The 22,197-nt window shown below is 41.4% G+C and overlaps 1 protein-coding gene across 2 annotated transcripts; it reads right to left on the reverse strand.

Annotated features, from left to right (window-relative positions):
* Nucleotides 1-210: 210 nt before the first annotated feature.
* LOC145447958 (C3a anaphylatoxin chemotactic receptor-like) lies at nt 211-14,251 on the reverse strand. Of its 2 annotated transcripts, none has more exons than XM_080326257.1 (10): nt 14,173-14,251; nt 11,822-11,984; nt 11,152-11,333; nt 10,607-10,851; nt 10,284-10,533; nt 8,006-8,102; nt 4,120-4,335; nt 3,933-4,042; nt 542-675; nt 211-445 (listed from the first exon to the last, which is right to left on the reverse strand). In XM_080326257.1, the coding sequence occupies exons 2-10, from the start codon at nt 11,969-11,971 to the stop codon at nt 417-419; spliced, it is 1,413 nt and encodes a 470-aa protein (XP_080182383.1). In that variant the 5' UTR covers nt 11,972-11,984; nt 14,173-14,251; the 3' UTR covers nt 211-416. The 2 variants fall into 2 exon arrangements, with proteins under 2 accessions (XP_080182383.1, XP_080182382.1); XM_080326256.1 differs by lacking the exon at nt 14,173-14,251 and adding an exon at nt 12,056-14,153.
* Between the last annotated feature and the right edge of the window lie 7,946 nt (nt 14,252-22,197).

Raw genomic sequence — 22,197 nt, forward strand, 5'->3', positions numbered from 1 at the left:
CTGAATAATGACGGTTGTGAGCAGAAGTATCAGCAATCCTCTGATTAATGCGGGGCAGATTGATAAATTCCCTGGATTGACTCCGATCCTGTTTCTTCAAAATGGAATCAAGCTTCGATGCGACTCCGATCAGCCTTTGGGGGTGGCTTGACAAAGTGCTGTTTCAATCCTGAACACCCGAAGATTACGGTACAATACAGCGATCTACTATTTCGTATTGACACATCCCGGTCTTGTTGTCAATCTGCGGTTACAAAATGAGCCACATGAAACACCATTAGTTATACAGTTTGGATATTGAAAAAGAACATCACAAAATGAGGTTCTGTTGATTTTATAGTAACATATTTTCATCCACGCAGACCTAGGAGAGAAAATATTCTGAACTTCCTGCTTCGCCATCTTAAGCATTCGTCCTAGCTCTGTACTGATCTCATCGGGATTGCTTCATGAAAAGATAAAAAACATAAATTTTAGTTATAGGCCTACATGAATTGAATATTATACAATGTTTAAAATTGAACATCACAAGAAAACTAACCAGAGCTGTTCGCTCGATTTGTTTTCTCCGTCGCTCCTCGTGAGGAAGAAGATATCGTATTAGATGTACCAGACGCCCGAGTCAATCTCGTCACAGAAAGAATGTGTTTCATTCTATCCGACTCCTTGATTTGTCTGCAATTGCGAGGAAACGAGAGATTTAAAAATAATATTACAGCGACATGAAAAACCTACGTGCAGTAGTCCACAATCTTGCATATCAGTGAACAGTAGGCTACCACCGCAATTAGACATATGCCAGTGTCATATTCATGGTAGCAAGTGACGCACCTACTTTCAACGACCGTTCGTTTGTCTGATATTCTATCCTAGATGGCGTTAGAATGTGAAATTTCTATGGGGGAAAACTTGTTGACTATATACTGTAAATACATGATTGCAAATTTTGCCAGATTTTCAACAAAGCTATGGTGCCAATCAGGCCATCGCCACTTTCTGGCATCAATTTTTGCTTTCGCATCCAGTCCCATGGGTGTAAAGGAGTCATATACAATACACCAATGGTTATGTAGATATATCCCATGGACGTAGTGGGCACTGTATATAACTTAGCGTGTACCACCTTACTCTGCTATCTTGGGTTGATACGCGAACACCCAACCCACTCTGACGCTGGGAAAATCTACATGAGAGTTTTGGTATATGACTCATTTTCACCCATCAGAATAGGTGTGAGGCAAGATTTTGCAGCAGTAAGCAGGTTTTCATCTGATCCGCACCCTACTCTAAGGGAGAAATCGGGAAAAGACGCTGTTTCCCTCACAGTGTATGTCATGACAGGACATCGCGCACATCCAAACACAGCAGTGTCACTATGTGCATTGCTGATAATAGGGCCCCCCCCCCTTAGGGGAAAATATCGCATTGTTGAAAGGCAGATATTTTAGAAGCGAGTACCGGTTGACATCGCTCCTGACTATGGTAGTGTAAGTGTTGGTATATAGCAGTAGTCGGGAACCTATGGCTCACGAGCCACATATGGCTATTTTGGGTATCAGATATGGCTCTTTGCCAAATATTTATTTTTGTACTGAATTGATTAATATTGCAGCAATTTGTTAGTAAATTTTCCTCACGGCGAGAACAATTGTTCTCGTGGCAGTATAAACATGTCTTTGAGAGATAAAGACAATGCCGTCTTCAGGTTTAGGGGCTCGGACCTCCTCTTTTCTAACTCCTCAAATATAGGTTACTGTCTCGCCGGCGACCCATATCAGTCCCGAATTTGATGTACCCGACTCGAATTTTTGATCGAAGAGAATAGCAGACATGACGAAGGCCGTATGAAAACCGAGTTTTTAAATACACATTGAGATCCTGATTTACGGCGCGAAATGAACTGCCGCGGACGTGATATTCACAACTATAAGCACCGCCATAGCTATCCACGTTCTTGATTGGTAAGTAGCGCTGTAGTACCGGCGATAAAATGTAGGCGTGTGATAGCGCAACGTTATATATGTTACTGTCGAATACTTTAAGAATTGTGAAGTCGGTCAGTATTTAGATTATCGGTATCAGTGGGACAGTTATATTCGATTAATGTCAGTTTTCATAAATTCTAAGTGATTTACGACGAATTGCGTTATCTATAGAGGGGCCCGGCGCGTCTGTGCCTTACCTCTCATCTCGCGGTTTATTCTGCAATGATAGATATGCAAGTTGTGTGATTTTGGAAGAAAAATGTTCAAAATCTAGTCGTTCATGATTGAACGTCCATAGAAAATAACAATAATCGAAGGTTTCGTGATTTTTGTTCACTCACCCTGAAGACAGGTGAGGTACTGCCTCACTTGCCTCCCCTGACGCCACGTCACTGATGTATACAGTTAGGTATGGGTAGGCCTATACTAGGGTTGCCATACGTCCGGAATTTCCCGGACATGTCCGGAATTTCACTGTAAAAACTGCGTCCGGGAGGAATTTCTAAAATATGCCCAAATGTCAGGAATATTGAATGCTTGAAGTAAGCTAGAAAATTTTTCATCAATCAACAAAAACAAGATCATTTTTGAGCAGATTTATGCTAAATGAAATTTTTCTTCGCGCTGCGCGCGATTTAGTATAATGTATATTGGTTTCAAAATGGGGACTACCATGCACCCTCGCAAAAACGGCGATCAAAAATAAATATAAAATGACATTCATTTACAAAAAGAAGTCTGATTGTAATCGCAATTACAATATAACGGTATATTCATAGAGTCGGTTTAGGGCAGGCCGTTTAGATGCTTTATTCAATGATGGTGGTTCTAAACCTGTGGGTAGTTTGCCTTTATTCTGGGGTTCGCAAAGACGTTGAACATAATGAGCTTTTAAAATAGGCCGTGAGTAAGTCTGAGCAAATGTACCGACCTTTAATTAGTAATCAGCTCATCAAATTTTGAGCTGGGCCACGGCTTATTTTCAAATTGGAAATGGAGTCGCGACGATAAAAGATTGGAAACCACCGGATGTGCGGTGTTTATATAGCTCAGTGGTGCAGTACGCACCGGCATTAGGCTGATAAGTAATCTTATCGGCGTGACATGAACATGACTTAACGATGTACAATTACGCTCCTTGCATTTTCGAAGTCATCATCCCCCACCAACTATACCGCTAACACTGATCATGTGGGCAGATAGAGGATCAAAATTATACAGTAATGTATGGAAGAACCAATATTATTGACGCAATTCTTTCAAATGATTTAACGACTAGATGCATGTAGTAAGCGCCCAGAAGCTGCATCCAATACCCTACGAGGGCCCGAGATCAATGTTTATTTGGGCGGGAGGGGCTGAAAAAATGTGGCTGGTTACAACTTACAATACACAACCACATACTCCTGAACCGGATCGTGACCACCCCGAGTCGATAGACAAAGCGTTGCTTGTGTGACGTCATATTGACCGACAATGTACGAACACTTCTTTCTGAAATTCGCTAGTGGGCGCTGAAGAGCGTCCGGAATTTGTGAAACAAAAATATGGCAACCCTAGCCTATACTGCTGTAGTGACCATGTTTGGCTCCACCTACGTATGTGATAATGGATTCTCGCATTTAAAAGAAGCATCACGACGAAGCTACGTTCTCGTAACTCAAGTTTCGCATGATCAACTAAGGCGACCAGCACGAGTTTTTAAAGAGAAAATGTGGCACACACGACGACTCCCATGTAGTGAATTCGAATAAGTGGTACCATGACGTCACGAATTTTCAAATGTGACGTAACAGTTGATTGACACGTGGGGCTCTTTGGAAGTTAAAATGGAAACAATAGGGTCAATATGGCTCTTCGGACAAAAAAAAACGTTCCCGATTATTGGTATATAGTTTATCTAATGGTCAACTAACTGATTCGATGAGCACTATACAACAGTCATACTTCATTCTCTTTTTGAACGTTCCCAGGAAGTTGTAAAGGTACGGATTCGTCGCCGAGCTCAAATACGCCAGCAGCAAGACGGCCGAAGAAAGCCTCGAACAAAATAGCCCCTGGAAACGTGTGAAGCAAAGTAAACGTGTAACGTCAATTCAATTGAGTAGCAACTATACGCGTTAAAGCATCTCACGTCGTTCAACTCGATGCCGACTAACTTTGCCAGATTTGTGGAGTGAAACGGCAACCAGAATGTCGTGAAGAGAATGGTGAGCAACGCGCACAGGATTGTAACTTTGCGCTTTTCCTTGTCGGATTTTCCGGTGGTTGCCTTGGAATTACCAGACCCTCTCGATAAGGGCGACGATTTCAGCCTTCGTATTATCATTCCGTAGCAAATGGCAATGATCTGAGAAGGAAACATACGGCTGCTGAAATATGTAGATATGCATACGGATACTGGGGAGTTTGTGCCCTAAGTAATGAAGTTTCTAAATAATATCACGGTCGATTCGACAACAATATTCATTGAAAAACTATGTCCATGCATTGGTAACTATTAGGGATGGTGTGAATGAGAGGTTCGCGTCTGCAATCATAACCAAATTGCTATTGTTTTGTTTCTTCATTATCATACCAGTGGTAACATTTCACTGTTTACTTTGTTATTATACCATGTGTTTATGTAGCCTACTTATTTGATATATAGATATATAGATTGAGAGCAGTTGTATGCTAAATCATTAATTATAGATACACGTATATGGGATATATGTAATTGGTGTTGCAGGTAGGCCTATATATGACTGTCTGTATAATGTGTAAGGTGACCAGCTGGCCACCATTTCACCGCAATATACTTTCTTGCATTAGGAAATAAGCTTATTTTTGTCTGTCTGTCAGTCACGTCATTATAACATCTTTTGTTGAAATTATTTCCATTTCAACTTCGGGTCACTCTCTGCATGGCGCTAGCAGCATGAAAAGAAATCCAGCACTGGTAACTACATTTTTTTCACTGATCTGAATTTTCCAGCAAACTTGAAATGAGCCTAAAGTTCCCGAACATTTTGTGAAATCATCACGCGAATCGGGTATCTGGCAGTAGCCTATAGAAGAGCACTGCCTGCGGTTTTGCATTATTTCCTACGGAGCAGTGGTTCGCAACCTTTTTCACCTCGCGGACCAGTACAATTTCAAAACATATTTGGCGGACCGGGGGACTTTCAAAAATTGAAATCAACCCAAAATGCAACGTTACACCCGATGTTGCAAGCATATAGTGCTAGAGCAGTGGTTCTTAACCTTTTTTCCTCCAGCGCCCCCTTTCAAAAATTATCGTGCTCCAGCGCCCCCCACCTCATATTGTAAGGACTGTAATAAAGACAATTGTATAGAGCGAGGGCCGTAACAACACTTCGTCAACCCCCATAAAAAACAATTGTCTTGCGCACCCATAGCGTGATAAACCAAACTTCTGAGGGCTTGACCCCCAAGAACCCCGTCGCGTGATTTCGATGGTCAGCAAAATTTATGCGGCCTGGTCGCTCTAGGCTCCAAAATGTTCCATAATGCACGAATGAATAGGTGGTGATTGCATATATATATATATGTAGATATAAACTTTTTATCCTCTCAGCCCACGTAATCAGATTTACCAGTGGCGCTGAGTGAGCTGTTGTATTGGAAAATAAAGGCCACGAAATTAATAATTGAACATATTCGGGCGTGCCCGTTGGTACAATTAATTCGTTACATTTTTTTGTTACCTCTTGTCCGTTATATATTCAAGAAAATTTAAAACGCATATACGTGTTAAACTATAGATAACTAACCGGAGGTCAAACGGTAGTGCAAACTAAAGTAAGCACACGATTCAAAATTGGTATTTCTTCACTGGCAAATAATTTTCTCTGAAGGATGTTATTCGTCCTGTGGGGTGCAGATTGCGACGACATGATAATTCGGCACGAGCGATTAAGAACCTATGGACGATTAGACTTATATACATCGAATTTTACGATCAACATAAGGACAATCCTCCTCGGCTAAGATTTTCTCGCTGACGATCTTTTTGACACACTGCTCACAGTCCCATATTGACCGGAACTTCATATGTCTTCGTGCATCATGGCGTGGTATGGTAATAGCCGACGCCGAAATGCCTATTTCTATTTTCTATAATTATGCTTATTCTTCCTTGAGGGAGTCGTCAAAACATGATGCGCAATTTATGTTCAGTTACCGAAATACTTTAGGGCAAACTTCTAGCTCACAGAATGAGGGTTTGGGTTGCAGCAGTTTCGGTCCCGGTAAGAGGTCAAAGTCCAGTAGGTCTTTTCGGGACTTTGGTATTGGAAATATTTCGCGTTTTAAGCGCTAGAGGACCATTCGACTATAATAAACCATATAATAATTGTGTGTGGTATATTCAGGGTCAAATCAATACGGGGAAATTTATGGTATTGGATTTTGTCTTAGTGCTTTGTGTGCATGTATCTGCTCACATTTAATTTAGTACTGTACCCAGTTATTAATTATAAAATGAATGTATTCCAAACAAAGCAACTCATATTATATATTATAACGTTAATTTGAGGTTGTGAACCACACCACTAGATAGTATCATCCTTTATGGTACGATAAAGAAATATTCTGACGATTTAATTTTGTAGCTCTCAAATACAAGTATGTTAAGTTATTCATTTCGTGCACAAAGCTTCAAAACTTATTTTATGTACAAGGGGGCTCTAAAAGTACGCACAATACGTTTTACACAATAATAACCTACTACATAAACATATATAGCAAACACCGTCGCGTAGCGCGACCAAAAAGATTGGGATTTGACATGTTCTGTGGAATGTTAATTTGCTCATATGAATACTCATTAGGGATATGTCTTACTACCACATCATCTACTACGACGCCATTTTTCTTCAGCGCCCCGATATCGCCCCCCTGAGCCCAGCGCCCCCCATATCGCCCCCTGAGCGTTACCGCCCCCTTCGAAATCGCCAGCGCCCTTTGGGGGGCGCTGGAGGCAAACTTAAGAACCACTGTGCTAGAGGGTAACAGTTTGAGGGTTTTAATCGTACTTAATTATGTTCATGATACAATCCATTAGATTTTACGATCGTGATTCTACCGAGTCGAGGTAAAATTGACTTGCCTAGATAAACCGGCTACCGCCTATAGTCGTTTACAGTCTTTCGCACCGAAAGCCGCAGATTTAACAGGCCACACTAACTTGAATAATATTCTTCGACTCGACAATAGCGGAGAAGAAGTGTTTCTGAGTCAAGCCAAGCACCTTGGCGTGCTACCATGCCCATTGCTCACTACCACCAGACGTAGGCTACTCTGGCTACTACGAACACAATTCGCTGTACGAACACACCCGACAGAAGGGTGGCGAGATAGCGCAGTGGTATAATCCGCGGCTGCAACACCAATGGGTGCGGGTTCGAGTCCGACCGAGGTCGACTTCCGAATTCCGATACCTACGTGTTGGAGGTTTACCTAGGCTCCTCATCCGCGTCAGCGGTGTCTTACAAAAGCCTAGAGGTGGGCCGTGCTATAAGTCGGCAGTTACGGAAAATGAGAAGAATATCGGCCTGGTGTAAATGACCATAGTAGTCGACAAACACCATGAATACCCCAAAACAAACAAACAAACACCCGACAGAACAGCTATACCTTGCCCTACACAGAATCAGGGCCAAAACGGCCTCATGTAACTTCGTTGCATGTTATTATTTCGTGAGCTATACTGTCTGTTATATCTATAGTGAATAAGTATTGAAATCGCCCAAACGTTCTAAACTAAAAGACGCACATGATTCCAAATTGTTATTTCTCCACTGGCAAGTAATTTTTCTCTGCATTATGGCATTTGTCCTGTGGGGTACAGATTGCCAGGATAGCGAGATTCGGCGCCAGCCGATGAACAATTAGACATATAATTATATCGAAGTTTTAGCTCAACAAAAGGCAGTCGTTTTTGGCACACTTTTACAGTCCCGTGTGAGCCTAAACTTCATTATGTGTTGATGCCACTGCTATGGAGGAAATCTTACCAGTAAAGGAACGAAGAACATAACGACGGAATTCAGGATTATGAATACTTTGCGGCCTGGTCGAAAAGGGCTGATATGACATTCTTCTGCTAAAAACCTGCAAGTAAAAGTCTATTACATACAAATTTTCCACTGAAAACCAATTAACATTCTTGTCAATATTATCATTTGCTGAGCTTTCGTTGCGAAATACATTAGGCTGTGTGGTGTGACCGGTTGGACCAAATTTAGACTGCAAGTTTTTACATGTGTTTGAAGTATTAACAATCTAAATATAGAGGAGATGTGGAACGATGGACCTGAAAATGAAAAATGCATTTTGGTGGGATGGATGATAACTTAAAGACGTTGCCTGGTTCGTCTTAGACGCGTCATCAATGAATCTTGTAATAGAGGTGAAAAACGTCCAGCCAAGCACATTACACATTCGAAAGGATTGCGAGTTTCTTCTTGTTGAAGGTTGCAAAGAAAAATGTTTGCGTTGGCCCCAAAATACTTTGCACCCCAAAACACAGAAAATCTCAACTCGTGCAGATCGGAGTTAATTGAGTAATAGGCAGAGGGGGCCAGTAACGAAGTATTTTTACTTTTTAGAAGTACTCAAGTAGTTTTTGTCTACTTGTAGTAATTACTCAAGCAAATCTAAATTTCCTCTAATTCCACTTCGTAATATTTTGGGCTTTACTTACGTACTTTTCGCTATTTGCAGTTTGTCAAGTAGAAGTATTATATATTTCCAATGAGAGAGAAAAAGACAAATAAATACTGGGACAGAGATATTTAGGGGCTGGTTTCGCGAATTACCAACAATAATTTAGTATTTGAATTTAGTATTTGAATTGCCTTATAATAGATTCAAAAAAGATCTACTTGATCACCTCCTGTCGTTATACTAACACTGTTGCCCTACCTCGCCCAGACATTGCTTCATTGATCATTTGCTACCATCGTTTAATTTTTCATCAATTTTCCTTTTTAACTAAGCGTTTTTTACAGCCAGACTGTTCAGAGTCAAGTGAACCTGTTTGATGCTGGTGTGATCAGACTAGATGACCTTCACGGTCTTATCGATCATTCCTATCCAATACTGAATACTGTGCCTGCATATTTTCTGTACCACCATCACTGCCGTTTATTATGTATTTTGGTTGGATGAAAATAAAGACTCTCTCTCTCTCTCTCGCTCTTTCTTTACAAAAGTTACATAAAGTCCAGATTATCCGTTGTGCTTCGTGCGAAATTATAGATATTGAGTCAGAAGATATGTTTTACGATCTATCAAGTAACATGCTAATAACACAAAGCGTGTAGTATTCGATACAACTTCTTAGAATTACACCTCATATCTACAGGCGTTATAATAAGGCAGAGGGTTCCGATACATGACTGAAGTGGGGCTCAGTGTCAAGCAAAAGTTAGAAACCACCAAGTCCACTCCTACTTGAAGTAAGTTTGGTTGTTTTTTTAAGCACAACCTCTACTCGTACCTAAGAATATTACATTTTTGCATCGCTACTTCTACTTCTACTCCAACTCGAGTAACGTTCGCGACTACTTTGACAACCACTGATAAGAGAAAAGCTTTTGTCAGCATGCCATTGTAATTGCACTGGGTGAAGTGATCGGATAATCATAGGGAACTATGCAAATGCTTTCCGTCTGACTGTGTCACCAAAACCTAAACCAAAATAAGAAAGCACATGACAAGTAAGCACCTATGCAGGGTTGTAATTACTCGAGTCAGACTGGAGTCACGATTTTCTGATAACTCGACTTGACTCGAGTCATTTTCTCAAAATACGGAAATGACTCGACTCGACTCGAGTCAATCTGTGTATTGACTCGACTTGGACTCAAGTCATTGGACTCGAACCAAGTCATATGACTCGAGACTCAGACGACCAAGACCGACATTTCAATATCATTTTGGAGAATAGTAAAGTAACCACACTGTTGGGATTTCTTCTAATAGTACTGGTACTTGAAAATGCGACCAGCGCAGAAACTGCCAAAAGTGAGAAAAAAAAGAGTATATTATAAATGCGAACAATTCGATATCGCAAAACAGAGTTACAAAAAGTGGATTTAACAAGACTTTAACTGGAAACTGAGCAGGTAACACAATGACTTGGACTCAGACTCGAGTCACGATTTCATGACTCGGACTCGACCCTCTGCTCGCTGACTTGGACTCGGACTTGACTCGGTGGTGAATTGAAAATGAATTGATTCACTTTATGATCAAATCGCATGCTAATTTTATCATCGACCTACTCACGGAATACTATCACTTGTTGAAAGTCTTTGGGATCCATTGGTAGACCCTAGCCCTGGAAGAATTGGGAGGCTGGTATCTAAGACTGGCATCGAATCGTTTTCCAGAGGCACATTCGGTGGACGGAGTGGAATATCGAAGCTTCCAAAATCAATGCCAGCAAACGGATCAACAGGGTCTAAGTTCGGAATATCAGCCATAGGTATACTTTCATTTCCGACAGGCTGGTTGACAGATGGGAAGCTCGGAAGTTCTGGAAAGCCAATAGAAACAGCATTAATGAATACGTCCAATACTCGCCCAATACCTCGTGTTCAGCACAGTACCGTTAAATCCTGTTTCAATACTAAACGCGCTTGTCTGGTTACTTGTGGCCGTTCCATTGGAGGGATTTGACCAGTCGTCTTGCGATCCTGAGAATGGATCCACGCCTCCCAAAACAGCAATCGGATCCACGCACTTGTCTATGGGCTTGATTAGCGGCAGGACCGTTGTGTAGCAAGCTTGCATTTCGGCTTCGGTGAAGTCATTAGCAAAACATAACTCGCGATCGTCAATAGCAAATAAGATCCTGTAAATTTGAGCGGATATCTGTAGGAGTTTTGTTTGCTATTTGGCACATTTCACTTTGGTTTTCACTTAGGTTTAGGTGGGGGTGAAGCAAAGAAAGATTTTTTAGCGGGCGCCCAAGTGAAAGAGTTAACAATCAAAGTTCTATAGCTATCTTTTTCTGCTCCCGATTTCTCATCAATTATAGTAGGAACGTCCGCAAAGTCTTCTCACGACTCATTAGCTTAATTGCTACATTTTCCCACTGTCCATGCCAGTTATTGCAGCACATTATACAAACATTATATAATCACTGTTGTACCTGCATTTACAATTTGGTTGCAATCCAGAAACGCTGCTATATATGATCACAGGTGAGCATAACAAAATTGCCACGATCCACGTAACCAATGCAGTGCTGTACGCGATTCTTGGTTGTCGCACTTTTTGTACCATCGACGCCATCGGGTGACAAACGGCGAGGTACCGATCAACAGCCATGATCTGGACAAAATACAGGGGCATTGGTCATAAGAATGTGGTTTGCCAACCTGGGCCTATAATAACTAGGGTTGCATTTAAAACAAAACTCAATTAATAGCAAACATGTTTAAAACAAGGCCCTTGTTTAAAACATGTTTTTTTAAGCCATGACGTCACGAATGTTCAATTGTGACGTCATAGTGGATTGACAGCGACAATTGAAAATATATGGTAAATATAGCTCCTTTTTCGAAATATCTGTACTATTGCTTTTGAACCGACTTTTTTAAGGGTTCCAACCATCCCATATCGATATACGTCGGCTATATCGGGTGGTAATTTTCCGTAGGCTCATACAACATGCTTTTGGGAATAATTGGCATAATTTTACAACCTAAAAAAACACGATTTTTTCAAAAGGCCCTTGTTTAAAACAACATGTTTTAAACAAAGAGTCTTAAAACACCGTTTGTTTTAAACGCAACCCTAATAATAACACGAGCACTCACCACTAGGAACATAATTGAAGCGTAATATGCTAAGTAGAGTAGGATCTGCTGAGGAGCACATAACCCCTCTACATGTGTCCATCTTCCATATAGATCCTCCGCTAGTTTGAACGGTAGTCGTTGCAGGAAAAGTAGGTCCGCGATTGCCATTTGCAGGACGTACCTTCAAAAATAACAATCGGCCATCGGACGGCAGTTCCGTACGTCTAGGCATCGTATTAATATTCTTAATACCAGTGAGTGATTTTTTTGTATTCCTGTAGGAAGACTATCACAAAAATTACTAGCACGTTCCCAATGACTCCCACAACATATATTATCATCCGGAAGGCAAACGCCGCTATTTCGTCGTCTGTCATCTTACTGCCTTGCTTGTCCCCGGTATTGCACGTTACCTAATTTACAAATATGTCTGCTTATGAAGTGAAATCACGTGCTAAGTTCACCAATCCAAAACTTTCCTGCTCCCAAACGGTTTTCCCAATGAGATCAACATCATTGCTGAGTTTCTTTTCATCGGTTTACGTATGAAATTGGTATTGACGCTACTGGTTACTGGTTAGGTATCACGACTAGGGATGGGATCCGATTCTGAATCGGGTGTTCAGTTTCGAGTCAAGTCGAGTTTTCGAGTAGTACTGATTTAATTCATCATGACGTCCGGACTCGAGTTTTTTTTATCGCATTTCAATACATTTTCTACAAAGAGATGGTGTCGATTCAATTACGAATTAGTGATGTACAATTGTACATCTGAAATGGTCGTCACTTTGGTCTGATGGTCAACAGTGCCTTCTGCGAAAGATACAGCGATATTTTTTTCGAACCACAGGTGGATTTCTTGGTGCGCGGCACACATTTTTCTGTGCGCGCAAACTTTGTCAGCAGTGCGCGCGCGCAGCTTAGAGGGAACATTGCAGCTGGTTCATTATGACCGTCCGCTGGAATGCGGCCGTACGGTATATCAGTAATCGAAATGTGGCCATGAATAGAAAAAAGGTTGAAAACCTCTGCCGTGGAATGATCACGACTCGGCAGGCATGTCATTCTACTGACTTTCGTAGTTTTGCATTACATTTGTTGTAGTGTGCGATACCATCAATCGAGGTTTCAAGTCTCGTACGCCGGAAAATCCAGTATCGAAAGTCGAAACTGTACTTTTCGTCGATGACTATTGGTGCTAAGGAGCGTATAATTTCATGATATGACGATACGTATCACCATAATAATAAGTTTACTGTCTATACTCTATAGCAGTGCTTCCCAACCTTTTTCAGTTCGCGAGGCACTTTTCATCCAAATTTCATTGCGCGACCCACCAGACGCCCTTTCGCGACTAACGTTTAAACCACTTGCAGTTTGCATGTTGTCGGTGCGTTACAATTATCTGGTCGCGCCTAGCGTGAATATTTTCCCGAATTCATAACGACATTCGGTCAATGATATTGGTAATTGCATATATTACTGTGCGTGTTTGCCACATCAATATTCGGAGACAGCGTTTATGCGGCTGAAATGCGGCTGAAACTTTCGGCATGTATATACGGAAGGCTTCGATCCTTTTCGGCAGAGGTTTTCTCACTGTCGGCCTTTTTGGCAGCACATTTCGCGGAGTCACATGATATGATGATATGTCGTGGCGCGATAATGGTGCCGTACATCACGACTTTGTCGTTCATATTAACAGAGGGCCTTTCGTCCAGACCTGCTACCATTATTTCATGTAACTAATGTGTACGATTCTGACCAGACTACTTATGTGATTACTTCTGATACCGTTGACACTATACGTTGCGGTGCAAATGAAATACTTTATACCTGCCTCCATACAAACAGTCCATTTACCATTAGCGTTACGCAAACTGTATATAGTATGAAGACTATATATAATTTGAGTGCCTTAATTTACTGCATTTAGCTTTGATTGAATAAATTCGTTTGGGGGATTGGTTTGAGTCAGCGATAGACGAATGGTAATGCAGAGGATTCCCGTTCTGCTACCGATATAATCCAGTGGCCGATCAAGTCTAGGTCGATATTATTATTCTTTATATAGGCTAGTCCCGAGCTGTTGACCTACATCATGGTTCACTTTCATTCTAGACTTTTCTAAGACACCGCTAATGCGGATAATATATGAAGACAAAATACAATCTATTTCTACCTGAAAAAAAAAACATCCCAGTTATATTTCAAAGTATTCTATTGTCAGTGAACATTAAAAATGTTCTACTTTGGGCTCGTTCCTGAAATTACAAAGGGGGCCACGCTAAATTCGAGGCTAAACGTTCTCATAATTCCTCAGAAATTATATTCATGAGCTGTCCTGAAATAAAGGATTCCAAGGCTACCTGCATGCATAGCGCGTATGTTCACTGTTCAGCAGACCCTCCAGTCAGCCCATGAAATATCCGGATTGACGCCTGTTATCGTCAAATTATGCATTAGTCACGACTTCGTTTCGTTGAAGCCATCTTCTCCGGAGACGGTGAAAACCAGGCAACCAAATTAACCGGAACTTGTCATCGCACATGAATGTATGCATTGTAAACGCGCATGTAGGTGTGTGTGTGTGTGTGTGTGTGTGTATTTGAACAATTTTTGGCGCTTATCGCCGATAAGTCCATTTGCGCCCGATCATGAATATTGTCCTTTGCTTGGTCCTTTTGCGTGTGTTACGATTTGTGCGGACGACTTCCAGTCACACTCTCATGCACGTCTTTCACTCTCTCTCTCTCTCTCTCTCTCTCTCTCTCTCTCTCTCGCACGCGTCCTTGTAAGGGAGTCTGTTGCAGCCGAGTTACGTAAGCTCGACTTTACTTGCTTCATCTGGACTTTTCGTACGACACTGCATATATGCACTGAGGTCAGCGATGAGGAGCCCAGATAGACCTCCGACACATAGAAGTAGGTCCGAACCGGGGCATAACAGTTATAATATAGGCTTAGTAGACACTACAAGTGACCATCATTGAAATACATTGATTGATTGTGCTGTTCATTGTGAAGGAACATACTAAAGGCAGAGCATGGTATGGAAGCATGGTATGATATGGGACGTAATTTCGGTATGGAATATGGAAAAGTACAAGTATCGTGTGGTATGGAACGACGTTAAAATGTACCGGCCTACAACACGCATTGTAACTTCATGAAATCTGGTTATCACTGATATAATTGACAGTGGACAGTGGATACTAGGGCTCTTCAAAAATGACTTTTTTTTCTCAAATCGTACTGGCTGCTTGATAAAATTGTTAGGTTACCTAATTTAAGCCTACACACAAAATTTGGTTCAATTCTAGCCAGATATGGGGTAATCGCGATTAGCAATCGTAATCGATTACGACGATTACAGCATTTTCAAGTAATCGTAATCGCAATCGATTACATTCGAAAAAAATCCAAAGTAATCGTAATCGTAATCGACTACTTCCCATATCTAATCGATTTCTTTGTGAAAGAACGATTACTTTTTATTTGTACAAGTACTATGACATAAACTGAACATTCATGAGCAAGGAAGATGTATTATACCAGGTTCATGATAGCACAAACGTCTGATTTTTAAATGTCATTGCTCATTATTACGTCAGAAGTAGCCTATTAGCTTTGCTAGTCATTGCGTAAGAAGTATCCACGACAAAAAGATATTCGATGTACGTCACGTACATTCGTGTGATTGTAAGAACACCCGCCGTGCTGTATATCAGGCTATCAACACGTTCCACACGCCAGTACCCCGCAGCAGGATAATTAATCACCACTCTACCTAGTAACTTGTGTATTGATGTTCGGTTATGCAAATGCAGTTTGAGCGTTGCTGCTTGGCGAGCAGTAGGCCTATGTAGTACACTAGTACGCACTTACACCGGACAGAGATTTGAAATTTTGTACTCGTCAAATAAAACACCACAACGGAGCAATAAAAATCAACAGCTGCTGATATATATCATAACCGAGCCGTTTTTTGCCGTTTCTCGTAGCGGCAGCTTGCAGTACATTATCTGTATTAAGTTGAAGGCAGAATTTTATGTTCTCTTCATCTTAATCTAATATGACTCTACTTGAAACAGGCCCCAATCGTTACTTCATAATTCTTTACTCAACATTGGGATCTGCCGCCATAGCCATGGGCTTATATATCATGTTAGTGCGGGTTGCAGCTAGAATCAGGACCAAAACAGCAATTCGTCCCCCAGTCCAAACGTTGGTCTTTGGCCCCCATAGGGTGATATTTTCAAGTTGAAGACTGAATTTCTTCAATAATATTAGTAATTGCATTATAATATTATTAATTTTTAATCCTCTCTCCTCTCTCTCTGCCCCCGATGGCCAGATTTACCTGTAGAGCTGGGGGCACGTAATTCATAATTATAACGTCTGTTATCTTGTTATAATTACTTTAGTGTATGTTGGTAATTCGTGACTTCCGGTCTGTTATATAATCAAAAGATATTGTTGTATCCCAAACGTAGTAGACTAAAAGAAAAACTTTCGTGAGACGCACACACACATTGTCATGTCTTTAATGCTCTGTGGGTGTCCTGGTGTCATTTGAATTGTGGGCTCGGATTGGAAGGACCGGAATCTTAGTCACGCCCACCCAGCGCGGCTATTGACAATGGACACATGCCCCAAGTTTCGGCCAAGGTCTTTGATTAGTAGCACACTCCGTGATGTCGCGTGTTGGTCGAAATTGCATATGTCTTTTGGTGTGTCGTGGCACGGTAGTGACTGGAACCTAAATGCCTATTGCTATAAATTAGGGTGCATTTCAAAGAAAAATAAATTTAAAGCGAGCATGTTTACAACAAAGCCCATGTTTAAAACATTTTTTTAAGCCATGACATCACGAATGTGGATTGACATTGACAATTGAAAATATAGGGTAAATAAAGCTCCGTTGACGAAATATCTGTACTATAACTGCTGAAGCGACTATTTTGAGGGAATCCAACCATCCCATATCGATGTACATCGGCTAAATCGGTTGGTGATTGTGGAAAGCATTTACACAATTATGGCATAATTTTACAACTTGAAAAAAAAAATTTTTTTTTTTAAAACCTTTGTTTAAAACACTGTTTTAAACATGTTTTTTAACAATGTGTTTTAAACAACCATTTGTTTCAACTGCAAGCCTACTATAAATTATGTACGAAATACTTTTTGAGTCCTCTTCGAGCTCGCTCCCGGCCCTATTGGGAAATTTGAGGTGCGGCGGTCATGGACCTGGCAAGAATGCAAATCGTTGGGTGCGATAAATCGTTCTCTATAAAAATGGACAATGGGTACATTATGACGCAACAAGCGAATGACGCATCTTTTTTAAAAGAAGTTTGTTATCTCATTTGGCCTTTTCAGCGCAATCCATACATTGTTTTCCAATATATCTTCTAAGATACAAAATAAATGTAATCGTGAGTAATCGTGATTACTTTTCCAATGTAATCGTAATCGTAATCGAATACTTCCTGATTTTGCTGTAATCGCAATCGCAATCGTAATCGCGTCATTCGGAAGTAATCGCAATCGCAATCGATTACATTCATGAAGTAATCACCCCATGTCTGATTCCAGCCAGTAACCGCTTTGCTACAGGAGAAGAAAGTTTCTATTTATTATATAAAAATAAATCACAAAAAATTTGAAAATTTTCTGTTCACCCCATGAAAGTGTTACGCTGTCTATAGAAACGATGCTCACCAAATTTGGTTCAATTCCGACCAGTGGAAGCGGAGTTATTGCCGTTGAAAAATTTGAATTTGAATAAAATAGTATTTACGGTGACCGACTCTATTCATTATAGTTGTACTCACCGTAAATGCTATTTTATTTTGAGTTTTTCTTCGATAATTCGGGGATTATCCTAGATCGGTGGATAATCCAAGAATCATCATCGAAAAACTCAAATAACTCCGCTTCTACAGGTTGAAATTGAGTCAAATTTGTTTTGCATCGTCTTTGAAGACAGCGCAACGATTTCATGGGGTTAACAGGAAAATCTGACAAAAAAATTTTTTTGCATCTTTGGGTAAATTCAAAATTTTCATACTGTACGAAATCAGCCATTATTGGTTGGAATTAATTAAAATTTGGTGTGCGTCGTTTTTTAAGGCAACCTAACGATTTAATCACGTCACATCAGGAAAAAAAGTTATTTCTGAACAGCCCTAATGCGCATCGACGATGACAAGAAACATTTTATTGTTTATTGGACCTACGAAATCCAAGTTTTGAAATCCAGACGTTTTGGGCCATTCGCGATACTGACGATCAGGCGCTTTCATTACTTTACGGCAAGCGTCGCAACTCTTCACGAGATTTTCAATGTCGCGATTAACGGAAGGCCATGCGATGTAACGTCGAGCCATCTGCTTCATTTTCGCGATACCCCAATGTCCTTCGTGCAACAATGATAAGACTCGCGAGCGAAGTGACTGCGGAATTATTACGCGCTGAAAACCATCAATATTGAGGATGACTATGTCTTCGTGCAGAGAAAGCGAATGTTTGCGAGCCGAAAACCAAGAAAAATCATCAATGTGCGTCTTTGGATTCCTATTACCATGAGTGACAGATAATTTTACTAGTTTCATGGTTTTGTCCTTCAGCGTCGCGTCGCGAATTTCATTGCGAGTTAACGGTAAGCCATCGAATGCAATATTAATAGCGTGAACGATCTCCGCGCTTTCACGAATTTCCAGTTCGTCAACCTCAGGGTCTGGACCCTTTGGTAGGCGAGATAAACCGTCGGCGTTTCCGTGCTGATTAGTCGGTTAATAGCGAATATCGTATTGGTAAGCCATGAGTGTTAGTGCCCACCGCTGTAAGCGTTGCGCTGTAATCACGGGAATTTTCTTGTCCGGCGAGAAAATAGCTAAAAGCGGTTTGTGGTCCGTTACGAGCGTAAATTTTCTACCATACAAGAACTGACGAAATTTAGCGACTCCGTAAATGATTGACAGAGCTTCCTTCTCTATTTGAGAGTAGGACTTTTGCGAATCGGAAAGCGTTTTCGATGCGTGCGCGATCGGTCTCTCTTCGCCATTGTGCTCGATTGAGAGGACAGCGCCAATTCCGTATTGCGAAGCGTCCGTTGACAAAATGAGATGCTTGTTTACATCATAATGAGCTAACTGCGTAGCGTCGATTACGTCGTTTTTGAGAATGCGAAAAGCTGCGTCACAGTCCGTATTCCAAATGAATTCCGCTTCCGCGTCTTTTTGAAGAAGACGGTACAAGGCTTTATTCATGAAATTAGGAATAAACGCGCGATAATAATTTACTTTGCCCAGGAATGCCTGTAGCTGGCGAACATCCTGAGGTTTAGGCAACTGTTTGATTGCTTCAACGGATTTGTTAGACGGGAGTTTGCCATCCTTGTCAATTATGTGACCAAGATACTCGATACTACTTTTGAAAAATTCACATTTAGCGAAGTTGACGGTGAAACCGTATTCAGTGAGGCGCTCAAAGAGTAGCGATAAGTTGCGAAAATGGTCGCGTTCATCAATGCCAGTAACGATTATATCATCGATAAAACCAGCAACACCGGGTAAGCCGGCGATCATGGCATCAATACAGCGTTGAAAATTTGCGGGACCAGATGCGACTCCGAAACACATGCGTCGATAACGGAATAGACCGAATTGCGTGTTAATACACAGATTCTTCGCATCATCATCTAATTCTAGCTGAAAATAAGCATCGGCAAGATCAATTTTCGTGAAAATACAACCACCCTGCAACTTGTGAAGGATATCATCCAAGGAGGGCAGGGGATGTTGATCTATCTGAATTTGTTGATTCAATGCTCTGAAGTCACCACAAATGCGTACTCATCCATTGGATTTAGTGACGGCAACAATTGGTGCTGCCCAATCGCTGTAATTGATTGGTTCGAGGATACCTTGATTGACTAATCTATTCAATTCGGTTTGAACAGCGATTTGCCTTGCGAAAGGCAAAGGACGTGGCTTGTTAAATACGGGCTTGGCATTAGGTTTCAAGTGAATTGTCACCTTTGTCTTATTGGTGCATCTTCCTAATACATTGGAGAAAACGGAGGGAAATTTGGACTGAAAAGATACCAATTTGTCGTTCGAATCAGAAATGTCAATAGTATTACATGATTCCGATCTGACCATCTGCGAGAAAATTGCATCCAAAGAAGACGTTCCCTTAGCGGTCATGGAGAAAGCATCGCTCCAATCGAGACCAAAAATGTTTTGCCCACGGTGTTCGTCGAGAACTGCCAATTTTAAGCCAACTCGAACTTCGGAACCCACCTGCACGGTTACAGTGCAAATACCTTTCACTTTCAGTGGCTTGTCGCCGTACGCTACGAAAGAGCAATGGTATGCTGAGAGTTTCGGAGAGCCCAAAGTTTTGTACCCAGTCAGTCCCACCATGACGGTGAGTGCACCAGTGTCCCACTGTGTCGGCAACGGAATGCCGTTGATGCTGGAGTTGATCCAGAGCTGGTTTCCTACGCGTCGATATAGTTGATCGATGTCGAAGGAGAGGAGTGGCACTGAGCAGAAATTGACGGATGTGACCTGTTGCGTGATACTAGGTTTGGTAGACATGCACACAGGTTTGATATGACCTTTACGACCACATTTCTGACATACTGCATGTCGATATTGACAGTCTTTTCTCTGGTGATCGATGAAACAGCGGCTGAAGGATTTCAGTCTTTCCGGGAAGTTGCCTTGGATGGATTTGGAAGGTTTTCTCCCCTTCTGATAACTTCCCGTCATTTTGTTGACGATGGAAGTGTCTTTACCGCTACTCTAGCCCTGGATAACCCTATCAGTTTCCAGCGTTCTCACGTGTGTTGCGGCTACTTTCAGAACGTCGTCGAGGGATGGATTGGTTTGTGTTAGACAATGCCGTCTCACATCCGCGTGCGGCGTTTCTTTAATGATGAGATCGCGCATTAGCTCAGCAACGTAGCTCTGATCACAGCCATCTCTTGAGCATGTGAAGTTGCAATCCTTGGAGATTCCGCGTAGAGTTGCGATCCAATCGGCGTACGATTGTCCCGGCTGCATTTTGCAATTGTAAAATTAGTACCTGGCTGCTTGCACATGAATTGAGTCCTTGAAGTGTCCTCTCAGTCAACGCGTCGAAGGTTTGAGCACTGACATCAGCAGCACCAAACAAATTACGTATGAGCGAGTACGTTTCAGGTCCGACCCATGAGAGTAGACACGCTCTTTTCTTCTCCATGTTGGAAATGCCGTAAATTGCAAGGTGATGGTTGAATCGTTGGAGATATTGGTCCCACTTCTCCTGATTTTACGAACGAATCAAATTTGGGAGCGGTAGCTTCGGATGTTGACGCACCGGGACTCAACCTCTGCGCTAATTGCGATATGGCTTGCTCATGCTGTTGCTTTTGCTGTGCCATCTCTTCTCTGTGCCGAGCATTTTTCTGCTCCAGCTCTTCTTTCCGCTGTGCATTTTGATTTGCCATTGTTTCATGTAAGCTCGCCATCATTGCCTGCTGCTTCTCGAGCAGCTTCAATATACCTGAATCCATGCTTTATCTATAAATATCAATCCGACTTCTGATACCAATTGTTATGTTCTTGATCTTGTTCGAACAATAACTCAATACGACGAGGCTGCAAATGTTGCAATACGAAATCAGTATATTATACAGCAGAATAACTTTAGGCAGCGACACGATCCAGAGTGCAGTTAAATGAAAGACCAGTAGACAACAGAACACAGGGTATAAATACGAAGCACGACACACGAAGAAATAATGATTGGCGGTAATTACTAATCCTAGACAAATAAGAGGCAAACGATACCAACGTAAAATGCATGAACATAACAAATAGTATTTACGGTGACCAATTTCGTGATACCGACACGACCCAAAATCGTGTTCCAGGCATGCCGGAAGAGGCAGGGGTGTCTTTTCAACTTGTTTTTATCTTGACAAGAGCCTACGGTGGAGTTTGGATGAAGACATTGCCAGTAAACGAAAGAAAGATATGGCACGGATAAGCTGGAAATCAGTCCACTTCATTGAAATGGACACGGTAAAACGACGGTTAGATAATCTTCAAATAGACTACTTCTACACACTAAAATTAACGACTACGAAAAGGAAATGAACTGATAATAAGCACGTAAAATACGGGTGAATATATTTCTCAAGTGACAGTCAATATCTATATTATTTGTCGGTCCAATGTATATTTCTTCACGATACAATTTGATATTATATGATATTCTATCATTTGCTCTGCAGCAGTCCTATAGTACTAACACAGGTGGATTATAAGACTAACGGGCAGTGGCGGCTCGTCCTATAGGGCAACTGGGGCATTGCCCCACCTAAAATTATGTTC

The sequence above is a fragment of the Botryllus schlosseri genome, chromosome 10 (genome assembly GCF_051294905.1).
Source record: "Botryllus schlosseri isolate E-star chromosome 10, Bs_hap1, whole genome shotgun sequence".
Classification (NCBI taxonomy): domain Eukaryota; kingdom Metazoa; phylum Chordata; class Ascidiacea; order Stolidobranchia; family Styelidae; genus Botryllus; species Botryllus schlosseri.